This window comes from Frieseomelitta varia, unplaced genomic scaffold (assembly GCF_011392965.1).
Source record: "Frieseomelitta varia isolate USP_RPSP 00005682 unplaced genomic scaffold, Fvar_1.2 scaffold_974, whole genome shotgun sequence".
NCBI classification, from domain to species: domain Eukaryota; kingdom Metazoa; phylum Arthropoda; class Insecta; order Hymenoptera; family Apidae; genus Frieseomelitta; species Frieseomelitta varia.
Window position 1 is genome coordinate 9,070 of NW_025110783.1, and position 12,593 is coordinate 21,662.

At 46.4% G+C, this 12,593-nt stretch overlaps 1 protein-coding gene across 8 annotated transcripts in view; it reads right to left on the reverse strand.

Moving 5' to 3' along the window:
• The window catches only part of LOC122538186, a 16,398-nt gene that overhangs the window by 2,370 nt on the left and 1,435 nt on the right, over window positions 1–12,593 (reverse strand). For 2 of the 8 annotated variants that reach the window (XM_043672035.1, XM_043672037.1), the window contains exons 2-6: window positions 7,468–7,560; window positions 3,911–4,247; window positions 3,461–3,617; window positions 2,876–3,233; window positions 1–2,764 (exon numbers count right to left, since the gene is read on the reverse strand). The exon at window positions 1–2,764 is cut by the window's left edge and continues 2,370 nt beyond it. In XM_043672035.1, the coding sequence (XP_043527970.1) occupies window positions 473–2,764; window positions 2,876–3,233; window positions 3,461–3,617; window positions 3,911–4,247 (3,144 nt within the window). In that variant the 5' untranslated portion in view covers window positions 7,468–7,560 and the 3' untranslated portion in view covers window positions 1–472. Of the gene's footprint in view, window positions 2,765–2,875; window positions 3,234–3,460; window positions 3,618–3,910; window positions 4,248–4,359; window positions 5,531–7,467; window positions 7,561–8,171; window positions 8,245–9,311; window positions 11,335–12,593 lie in introns of those variants that run through there. The other 6 variants (XM_043672036.1, XM_043672038.1, XM_043672034.1 and 3 more) reach the window with 6 other exon arrangements.

The window sequence follows — 12,593 nt, forward strand, 5'->3', positions numbered from 1 at the left end:
AAAAAAAAAAAAGGAAAAGAAGAAAAAATAGAAGAACAACGACATTCGTGGAAAATTATCCTCAATTTGTAGAAATTTTGGTGTCGTTAGCAGAGATTAGATAGAGCAGTATCGTGCTGCTAATTCGACGCGTGTATCACGCATTTCCTTGAATGGACAATTTCGCATTTCTTTCGTCTAATTCTTCAGTCGTGTAGCTTCAGTTTGAAACTCGTTTCGCCACGAGTTTACCTCTCCTCTTCTTTGCTCTCTCGCAGTTTGCACTTTTTGCCAAATTTGCCAATTTATCGCATAATCCATCGATAATGCTCGCAATCTCTGCCGATCACAGGTATGCCGATCGTTGAAATTTCGTTGGGAACTCGATTCGTAAAAGAGTCGAAGGAGGAGGTTAAACAGGACGGGGTAGGATTCTCTCTAATTGCAAGAATTAAAAAAAAAAAAAAAAGAGAGAGAGAGAAGAAAAAGATCTTCAGATCTGCATCTCCGGCTCGGAATCGTCGTGGAACCAGTTGGAGCTCCTTTGACTCTCGGTTACGCGTACGCTGTTCACCTCCCTCTCGACGTACCGAGTGGATCTAGCGGCGGACGAGCCCTGCCTGCGATCGTCGAACGACGCTAACACCTCCAGACGATCGTTTCTCCTCACCACTCTCGGAGTGGTCTCCACGGAACTGGTTCCCTCCTCTTCCGCGGTCCAAGGCGGCAGATCCAGCATGCCCGAGGGGATTCCCCAGTGTTCGGTGAACTCGGAGCCACTTCTGGCCAAGCTCGGCTGGCTGAGAGACCTCACCAACGAGTCTGCTCCCTCGAACGAGCTGAGGCTCGTCAGGTCGTCTCTGTCCACTCTGGCAAAGTCTCTCACCGTCATCTCCGACATGGATCTGACGTCCACCTCGCCGCTGGCGGCGGCGGCGGCGGCGGTGGCGGTTGTGCCTCGGTGACTCGGCGGAGCTAGACGACGCGAACGATTCGGCTGGCTGATGGCCGCGGTGGACTGCGACACCTGTCCCAGTCCCAGTCCCAGTCCCAGTCCCAGTCCCAGTCCCAGTCCCAGTCTCTGGCTCTGAGTGCGAGCGGAACTGCCTCCGTCGCTCTCGTACTCGTACAACGTGGGCAACGAGGATCGCCTGGATCTGGTGTCCCATTCGGTGGACTTGGACCTCTTGTATCGCTGTCCGTGTGAGTTCTTACCGCTGTGAGCGGAAGACGAAGCGGAGGCCCCGAGAGACTGGGTGGCGGGAGGTCCCAAGATCCGGATGATCACGTCCCACTTGGCCGGTGGGAAGAGGTTCGTGTATCTGGCGTCCTTTCGTATCAGCTCGTAGTCCTCTTTCACCACGGCCTCCGTCAGCAGGGTTCGCAGAGTACTGTCCGTGGTGATGATCTCGCGCCATTTCGCTCGTTCCTCGTCGGTCAGTTCGGAGGCGTAACGAGGGTCCAAGACGCGAGACAGTCTGGAGAACCAGTCGGTGTCTGTCTCGTCGACGGGATCTCGGCGACGAGTGACCGACGGTGGTGGTCTGCAGGGGATCTCGGCTCTGGCGGTGTACGTCGGCTCGATGTTGATGTCCGGTTCTTCGTCAGCTACCGCCCCGTCGCTCATTGTTCGATCGCCGGTCATCGGCACCGGTGGCTCGCCGTTGGTAATGGTCAGATTCGAGTTGGAACTCACGTCGGAAAAGTTCTCCCACTCTGGCGGGGGCGGTGGAAGATTCTCCTGGGGATAGTTTCTGATGGTCACGTCCCACTTGGGATCCGGGGGCGGTGGCTTGGCCCTGTACTCGGTCACCTGACGACGGTGACGCTCCACGTCCTCGATGGTCTTCTTCTCGGTCACCGTCTTGAGAAACACGTCGTCCACCTCGTGCGTCGTTATCTCCGGACGCCTCGGAGCGACCACCTGCGGCTCGACCAACGGCTCTGTCACCTCCTCGCAACGAAACAGCCGATGCTCGCGATGCTGAACGGCCGTGTGGGTGGTGGCGACCGTTGGGACGATCGGAGGTGGCGGCGGAGGAGTCGGAGCCAGGATACTAGCCACTCTGTACTTGGCGTGAGTGTGGTCGGTCACCTCGGTCAGCGATCGCGTCTCGGTCAGTTCGGTGTTCAACGAGGTCAAGGATCTGGGTCTGCGAATCTCGTGGTGTTGCGTAAAGTCTGCGTGGTGAGGCTGTTCAGTGGGAGACGACGGGAATGAGGCTGGTGAACGCTCGTGAACGAGACTGGTGCTGGTCGTCGTGGTCTCCCTCTCGGCCTGTTTCCTCAGGATCCTCGAGTAGACCGGTGGCGTCTGCTGCCTGGATATGGTGGAGGTGGACGGAGTGCCTCCGGCGGGAAGTCCGTGAAGCTCGGGGACGTAGGAGAAGGTGGTCATTCTGGCCGGTGGGCTCTCCAGGCTGCGCACGAGGCTAGACTCTTCTTTCTCGAGAATCGTTGTCAGGTTTCTTTCTAGAGCGACGCTGGCAATGTCGGACTCGGAGGGTAGAGGGCTCGGCGGAGGCGGTGGCGCTCTCTTCACTCGCATCTGAACGTCGAATTTAGGCTCGATCGGCATGGCTACCATGTGGCGTGGAACCGCGGTGGAACGCGAAGCGTTCGCCGCTGTCATCGAAGAGGTTTCCACCTCTGCGGCGACCGTTTCCGAGTAGAGGGAGCTAGCGGTGCGGATTTCTTGACGCTGGTGGTGCGTCTCGTGGTGAACGAAGGCTTTGTTGTCGTAGGAACCGGCCGATGAAACCGGCAGCGAAGGTTCTTCGTCCACCTGTCGAGCAAAAACCGACATCGACGCCGTTTCAATCTCCCGCGAGATTGCGAGATGGAGATGGGGTGTTTTTTTCTTCTTTTTTTTTTTTCTTTCGAAAAAACGACTTACCTCGGAGCTTTCGCTCGGATAATCGCTGGGCAACGAGTGATCGATCATGAGATTGGCGTCGCTGCCAGTGGTGGACGGAGGAGCAGGTAGAAGAGCGTGTGCCCTCGGTATCTTCAGGCCCTCGAACATGGTGATGTTGCTGAGAGAGGAAGTGGAAAGTTTCGTTATCTCCGAGCCCGAGCCACTCCCGAACGGATGCCGGTGGATCACGTGGACGTTTCTGCGTTTCAGGCACATGTACGAACAACCGAGGCCGAGCAGCAGTAACGAGAGGAAGAGGATCGCGCAGATGATGAGCAGAATCTGATATCCCTTCAACGGTGGTTCGGTCGGCGGAGCTGGCGCTGGGGTAGCCAAGCTTTGCGAACAAATTATTATTATTATTATTATTATTATTATTATTATTATTATTGTTGTTGTTGTTGTTGTTGTTATTCTTCGATTATCTATTACATCTTTATCTTTCTCGTGCTACATATTCCGAGGATGTAAACGAATATAAAAAGCCGGGAACAGAAAGCGTAGAACAGTCGTGACAAATGGTAATATGGCAAAGCCAATGGGTAAAGGGAGGCAGCAACTCACATGCTAGCCGGAGGTGCCGGCGGTGCAGGCGCCACAGGCGGGGGGTATCTGCAAACTATCGTGATAACTTCGTCCCCGTCCATCTCGAGGCCAGGGTGGAAACGAACTACGACGTTGTTTGTGAACACGCGTTGAGGATCCTGCCTCGTACCGCATCCTGCGACATACATAATTTGTTAATGGGCATTAAGGCTGACGCGCTCTCTCAACGGGCACGTAGATTCTTTGCTTTGTTTTCGTCTGTTCTGTGCCGCTTGAAAGCGATGCTTCCCACTTGCTTCGCTGAAAAGCGAAAGAGTACGAAGCGAGGCGAGATAGTACGATAGATTAGGGATGGCACGCGTACGACTATGGACTATGGACTAAATCACACAGATCAACAAGACAAAAGGAAACTGAAAGAAAGTTATAAGAGGGTAGGAGTACAAGTACAAATAATGGTGAACGTACCTTTCAGAGGTAGTTCCAACTTGGCGCTGGTCAACCCCCGTCCTTTGAATATACAGGCGCTGTTGCGATCAAAGTCGGCGTACGCGACCCCGTAAAACGGTTCCTCGAACTTCAATTCGACCTGCATGCTACCTTGGCTGCAGTTCAGATAGGCCTTGGTGCGATTCAAGAATATCATCGACGAGATATCGTCCAATTTCGTCACTTTTCCGTTTAGCACCGTGCTGGGTGGCAAGCCTGGCTGATACTCGATACTGTTCCCCTGCGACGCGTAGTTACTCTGGGACAGCACCAGAGGAAGTGCCATCCAGAGTACGACTAACAACCCTGGCAGCATCTGCAACCAGTCGAAGCCATTAGGTTTTTCAGTTTGGCGAGATTTGCCTCGACTCTTTCGAGCTTTGATCCGTTAAAGTCGAATCGCTGACCATTCGACGATATATACATACGAATAAAATGTCGACGAAGAAAGATCGGAACGAAAGGAGGAGAGATTAACTCGTAAAATTCTAGTTGCTACTTTCTGGTTCTGTCTGCCGGGAATTTTGATCCTTTCGCGGAAATTGTACCGTTTGAAAAACGACTCGCCGATGCTTCCGATGCAAGCTCACTGGTTGGTAGACTAGTGACTTCCATTTCCGAAAAACTCGTCTTCCGGTTCAATCATCATCAATGACTGGACTGGACTTGGATATTCTTCCGTTTCTGCCGTTTCTTGTCGTTCGTCATCCGATTCGATCAACCAGTCGCGTACAGGAAATGGTAATGAAACGTCGAGATAAATTCAGCCACAATGACGACAGCAATGAATCATACGCTTATACTTATCTACCTATCGTCTAGGAATAGTAGGAATATCGGTGTTTGAGCTGCATTAGCGACCATTTACGTGCTAACCAACAACCATTCATCGTACATACATACGTAAATCAGACGTATTTTCCTCGTCTATACGCCGCTTAGAACGAAATTTTCGTAAAGCTCTGCCTTGGCAAAAATGAACGACTAAGACACGTTCGTATCTGTCCGCTTTGATTTCTTCAATTTTTATACTTTAGTCCTCGTTTAGTCCAGTGGTAGTTCCAGTGTTGGAACGTTTCACAAAGTAATTATCTAGATCTCTCGTATTTCTGGCGTCAAATGTAAAGATATTGCTTACTCTCTTACGTACTCCTTTAGAGCAAGAAAGCAATATTAAGAATTGCAGTAAAGAACGAGATCGTCAACTGTACGTGTTTGCAGCGATAGAAGAAAGATATTTCATTGCGATAGTGTGTGTTGCGTCACGGTGCATAGTCACTCGTCGATTTGTAAATCGGTCGAGCTACGATACTGCGAATGGTTCTATGAATCAGCTTCTTCGAGCAATGGTAAATAAGAATAGAATCCTAGCGTTACATCGGGTTGTTCAAAGTTATTTCGCGTTCTTGTTAAAAAGGCATTCATTTGCCTATACGTTTCTCGTCCAGTTCGCGTTCCTACTAAAATAAATCCTAAAATAATTCTTTTTTTCATTACATGTTCTCTTTCATTTTTGTCACGAGTCAAGTTTTGTTAAAGTGCACAACGGGATGATTTTTAAAACGTAATGAAAAAAACAAATCATGTTTGAACTTGAGTTTAATTTAAAATTAATAATAATTAAGTTAGTTTCTCTCATATTATTTTGACGAAACAGAGGCCATCCTATATATATATATATATATATATATATATATATATATATATATATATATATATATATATATATATATATATATATAAATCCTTGTATCTGGATAACCGGTGTCTGAATAATTAATGTGTTTTGGAAAATCGACCGGATTCTACCGGGTTCTGCCGTACAAGATCGGAAGTAAGCGTCGGTACGTTGGGAATCACGATAAAAAATACAAACGCGTGCAACGCGTTTCTTCGTGAAAGAGACAAGCGGGAGGATACTTTTCCCTTGACTGTGATCGTCGAATATCTCTTTATATGGAAATTTATAATACGTTCCCAGGTACGTTCAACGGGCTTCCTACTATGCACTCGTACGTTATTACGTTCCGGCACGTTCCTCGGAAGCTAATTTCCCATTCATTCACCGACGTTGGATCCTCTTTTCCAACTTTCTTCCGAATTTCGATTAATTTCTGATTAAATTCTGGCATCTGCGAGTTTGAGTGAACTCGACAGGGAGCGTCGGGATTCCGAGAGAAATTGTCCCGCTGACAATGAGAGAGAAGTCGGCGACGCAAGTGGATGCTGCGTGATTCGCTCGCTGTTTCCCTCCGCTCTGAGGAAACGGCCTCGCCCAAAAAACACGCGCGAATTCTATCGCGGCAACTGCCAACCTTGGAATACTGACGCGCGAAAAATCCGCTGGATATTTCGTTTCGCATCGCGCTCTCATCGCGAATCCCATTTACGGGATATATTCGCTTACGGCAACTAGCGATATCGATCTCCGAGCCAGTACGTTTCGCGCGTCGCGAGCCATCTCTTCAAAATCTCTTTAGCAATCAGTATCAATTTGCGATTGCGTGCTGCGACTTTCATCTTACGTCTTTACGCAAGGAAATACGTCGGCGCAAAGATATGAAATATTCGTGCGCTCTGAATCTCTCTGATCTCGTCTGTATTCGTCGTCTATGTCCGTTGGACATACTTTTCACAGAATTTGTCGTAACGAAGAAAGGCATTAACGCTGGCATTAACGCGTAAAACGCACGTACCACCGGGTGCGTAAATTGCACGCAATTGCAGTTGCCGCGTGGCACCGTTTTTCATGAGGCTCGAGGAGGAGGTCACGAACAACGGCGAACGGCTTATCCGCGAATAACGAAGAATCCTCCTCGGCACGGAACGTTGATTAATCGTGAAGGATCGTTAAAAGATCAAATTTCTTCCGCGTTGCGATGCAACCTGGAAGAAATTCACGTCAAGCGACCACGCCGTACGTATTTCTGATGGAAATCTTGTTGCGCAACCTGCAATACCGATACTCGATTTGCTCATCCGAAAGCCTTCGTGGCAGCTGCTGGAGTCGCGTGATGTAGCCTCGCCGAGGAAAGTTCTTCTGGCACGGTCCGATGCACTCGCACCGTTACACCACGCCACCGGTAGACGCCAGTGGTCCCTTTTGCACTCGACGCGGAATCACCGACGAACCAGCGACGTACACGTTTCGTCTATTCGTCCAAGCCGTATATCTCCGTATATCTGACTCTGAGTTGTTCCGGTCAAACCGATTCGCGGTTTCCTTCCAACTTGGTTCGTGCGTTTCGATTCGTGGTACATTGGAACGCTAGAACTACTTAGAAGCTAACTTGAGAAAGGAATTTAAAAGAAAGAAATTTGAGGGGGTTTGCGTTTATGAGAGGAGGGAGGGTATTTATAAATGAAAAGCCTAATGAAAGAGAAAACAAGTTTGGGAACTGTTGCTTTAGATAGTCGATAGTTCCATCCAACAGATGGTCGTTCGCGAGTCGAATCAAATTTGATTTCTCAAGGAGAACACGGGATAGGACGAGGATCGGACGTTTCCAATTTTTGAAAAAAAAATTCACACTCACGTTCGTCGCGTTTAGCGGCGTAAGTAGTTGAAATCTCTTCCCCTTATCCTGCTCGATCCTGCCTTGCTACACCGATCGCATGCCTGTAACCTGCTAACGAAAAAACAATTAGTTGCACGAATTTGTTTCCCCTGTTTAATCTGTTTCATTAACTTTCTTCCAAAGATAACCACGGACAATTAACTTTAATTATACGCGATACGATCGGACCGTCCGGATGGAATTTCCATCATTGCGCGGAGCTCAGAGGTTCACGATCTTCTCATATATGTTCTCATGTATCTATGGATATATCAAGCATGTTAGCATGTTAACACGTTACACCAACGTGTCGACGAATTCTTTCCTGTTTCCAAATATTCTCCAAATACACGTGTATGTATAATTTAATTTACTCCAAAATGTTTGCTCGTCGAGTGCAGCGTTACGAATCCACAAACACGATCTTTTAATTTTTGATTAAATTGCTTCATTTGAGCCATCTCGCTCTTGGCTCTAACGCGCGAGGGAAATTTGTCAAGGGTGGGAGAGAGAAAGAGAGAGAATGCATAGGAGAAAGACTGGAAGATATTTGTTGGACGAGATATCGAGATATACTGTTTGGTCGTTCTTCTTTTATTTGCGGATAATTGTCGGGTGATTTAGCGAGACGAGGAACGACGTGATATCGACCTCGACGGTTTCCTGTCTCTCGTGTTACTTACACGCAAGTGTATTGCTTGCTCACGTAGTGGATATACTCCTTCTTGCCGCCGAGACCTCGACCGATTCTTTCGGACATTCTTCCGACGTAGCGTGCTTCAACGATGACAAACATTGTTTGGAAAGAGGAACACAGAACAGACAGCGTGGAACGACGCGAGGATACGATGATGATGGTGATGGTGATGGTGATGATGATGATGATGATGATGATGATGATGACGATGGGAAGGCAAAACGACTACACCGAGGAACAGTCGATCTATTGTCAAAGATTTATCAGAGTTTGAATAAATAAGGGGCTCCTGATTACGAATATGCTGTGCCAATTTTTCTAGATCAACTCTAATTTTCGAGCAACACATGTCTTACAAAGCTGTTTGTGATATTGTCTAATTTGTCATCCAAAATACGGCTTGTTGTCCGTGATATTTTTTTCTTTCTTTCACAACAGTGTTAGATTTGCCACAAATGTAAAAGAAAAAAATCAGGATTATTTGCACACTGTTTTCGCAACTCGTCACTCATTTTCACGGTGAAAAATGCTCCGACATATTTATTCGAACGAGGCCAGTTAATTATTTAAACTAACAGTAATAAAAGTCGACACTTGACCAGAAATAATTTTTAAAACATAATGATAAAATCGTGTTTGAACTTGAATTTAACTTAAATGATGATGATTTTTTTTTCTTATTTCATATTTTGACGTTTTATTAAAAAAATAAAAGTGGAAAAGGAAGTGTCATTTCAAAAAGTTTGAAACGAAGACAAGTCTATCGCGTGCGAAGACAAGTCTATCGACTTTTAAGAAAATTCGACTACTACTAAGGGGAGATTTATCTGGGCTCGAAAGGAGATCGAAAGGAACCTGCGTCGGAGAGAATTTGAAACTCTCTGCTGTCCCATTTCTCAAACTTCTCATGGTTCTGTCACGGAATGCACTTGCACTTTTGTGTTTTATGAAAATGTCGCGCGACGTGCAACGTTTCGCGAGTGTCATCGTTAATGTTAATTTTATACTATTGTTATTATTGATGTTAATTCTCGTTTGTTTCCTTTTCATTCAATCTGAATGAGAAGATTTCGTGAAAAATATCAAGATTGGATTCGCCCAATCCAACAAACAAACTCCAACGAACCTTCTGGAAACGAAAGCTGTTGACCGCTGGTCGGCTGCTCTCTCGTTTTCTCCGCTTCCGTCTTACTCGCGCCGTGTTTGCGTAACAAAGAAACGAATTTTAAACAAACGGCATGTTCTTCTTCTTCTTCTTCTTCTTCGCCTTCGCGTATTCCTGTTTTCTTACCGCATGTAAGTAGTACACACGTTACGTATGTACATACCGTTCGTAGATTTATACGCAAGTAACTGATCTTGGACGCTATTTGGAAAATAGCAGATTTAAAATAGTAGGAAATAATAATTGTTTGAATTTCCCTTGGATCGTTCACGTCGAAAAGTAAAACTTTGAAACACTATGACGCAGTAACGTAGATGGTTTACTTTTACTCTGCTGGTACGAACAAACTGTTCGTGAAATACAATTTTAATAGCGGCGCTGCACCCAAGAGAAGGGACTCGGTTAAAACTGCTTTGCAAATTGGAAATCAATATTAGAAATCAACCCGTCACCTGCCGTTGCAAAACGGCAATGGACTGACCACCACTGGCAGTGACTTTACGCGGTTTCGTTTCTTCTAAAAAAGAAACAAAAAGGAAATACTTAGTCTTAGTTTAGCGCTGTATCAGGTATAACACAATTGTTGACAATAAGACAATGAAATGAAAGACTGGTATAATAATACGTTACCAACGTTGGATTTTCCATAGTAAGTGTACTCTATATATTTATACATTTTTTTGAACGCTAACGTAGAATATGCATGATTAAAGAATCGCGGGGACAGCCCAGCTGTGTATTGTAAGTATCGACCGACGTCTGCATTTGGATGAAACGAAATCATCTTGTCGATCACGTTTCGACTCGATGAATCGGACGAAGCTGTCGAGCGTACACGCAGTTTTCGTGTTGGAGACGCGAGTACGTGTTCGTAATTGGTGATTGGGGACGAAGGAATGTCGCGACACGCCTCTTCCACGACACATCTCTCGTAAAGTTACGACGTTCGTCAGATATTGAATAAAATTTCCCAACAATCCCGACAATAGCCAAAGATTCGAAAAAAAGAGTCAAACTGTCGATTTGACAAATATGGAGAAATATTTGGCAAAGCGAGCGTGTGGAGTGAAAAGCAGTTGGGGTCAAAAAGTTAAAAGATGTAGGAAACAGGCGTCTCTCAGAGTGCCTGCTTAAAGTCGAATCAGTGTCCAAAGGAGACAACGTTGTTGTCGTCGTCGTCGTCGTCGTCGTCGTCGTCGTTGTCGTTGTCGTTGTCGTCTGGTTGCGCAAACATTCTACTTTCACTGGGCACGCACACGCGAAACTGCTACTCGTGCATGCGCCCGTGCCCTTGCACGATCCACGACGCTGCGAATCGATCGAACCCTACCACCAAACGATTTATACAACGTGTCCACGACGGTTGTTTCTACGGCAAAGCTTGTTGTCTGCGACAAAGCGACAGCGTACCTCGCATATTTCACGTTGTCGCGCGATTTTTACGTAATAAATAGGTCGAGGAGAGGTTCGTGCACGTAAAATACGACAAGTTGCTACCGCTAGCTAGCAACGCGAGCGCCTTACGTTTGACATACGGTGCTGTGCAAGATACACACGATCGATCCGATAATGACGAGCAATCACACGTTTAATTAATACGTGCGCAAAGTACATTGTCCAGTTGCAGGGCAATTACCGTATCTTTGAAATTTCGTTGGCGTTACACATACTATTGGACAGGAAACTGTTTCTTACTTTACGAGACACCGTATCATTTACTCTCGTTAAATGAGAGTCAAAGGAACGACGATATTACGTGAAACGAAGCTTCATGAATAAAGCAGCGAAACTTTCACATCTCGTTAAGACAAATTACACGAAGTATGTACGATGAACTTTTTCCTTGCGTTACATCGTATTGTTGCATCATCTCCAAACAGTCGTAATTTTATTAATTTTTAAATTTCCGGGTTGGTGATTTTCTCTTGTATTTTTGGCATCAAAAGAATTTGAACAAATTCCGAGAGATATTGATTGATACAACCTGTATACAGAGGTGCATAAGTATATAGTGTAAGCAACTGAAACTGATATTTGAAATTGAATTGAATTGTTAAAAAAATTATATATGTGCGAGTCAAGTGACATTTTCACGCTTTAATCGGCTTGGATGTTTGCGACGAGGCGCGTATAAATGCCACGTGACTGGTAATGCAAGACATTAACCAGTTGCAAGTCAATTTAGCGCAATATGTATTCTATATCGCATTAAGCGAATGACGTCGGTCTTAATTTCTTAAGTTCTTAGCTATTCTAGCGAGACACATTCTTTCCCGAGTAACATTCTTTCCCCAAAGATTTGCTTTTCACGACTGAGAAACAGCTGTTTACTTGCAACTGTTGCCTCTATTTTTTCGTGAATATTCGTACATTTGGCCATCAACTTCATTTGGTGGTAAGAGAGGAAAATGTACGTACTTTTACCACGTTCAAGACAAGCGAGAAGGAAAACAAGCGACTGAAATGGAAAAAAAAAATGGGTTGCAGTGAAAGTTTTATTTACTGTGTTCAGCCAAGATGACGAAAGAAAAAAAGAGAGGAAAAAAAGAAAGGAATGTGAACACGATGGCCAACAAGCCAAGTTGGTCTCAGAGTCTAGTTGTATATTTTGCATTTATGCGATTTATTTGCGAGTTTATTCGCAAAGAGTAGCAGAGAAATTGTTTCGCTGAAACGAGTCTCTTTGCACGACAACGACGTTGGAGTCTCTGTTAAAATTGACATCGCACTGATGGGATATTGATTGAATGTTAAAGAGAGCGAGGAAGAAAAATTAATGCCGCGTTTAATGCCGAAGAAAGCCGATACATCCAGACGCAAGCAGCGGAGTCGCTCGGAGTCGGACGAGATAGCTGCACTTTGAATCGAAACGAGATGCCGTTGGAGCGCTTTAGTGCCCGTGCCAGTCCTCCGTTGGCGATAAGGAGACGGCAGAGAGAAAAGAAAGAATTGAATGTAAAATCGAAAGGCGAAATATCAAGGCCCGTATTCAGCGAGGCGTCACTGGTGGCTCCGGCGCGGCCTCCGTTTCCATCTGTAGCTGCAGCTAGCCGAGGAATTGAGCAAGCGGGCGGCGGTGCCTTGCCTTGCACCAGTGACGTCATCCCCGGCTACGGATCCGCCGGATCCAAGATGGCGATCCCTCATGTGTTCGCCAGGCAAAATCGGCTAGCGGCTGGAGAGCAGGAGACCGGTTTTCGACGGAGGGACGGAGGGACGGAGGGACGAGGCGACGGGGGGGGG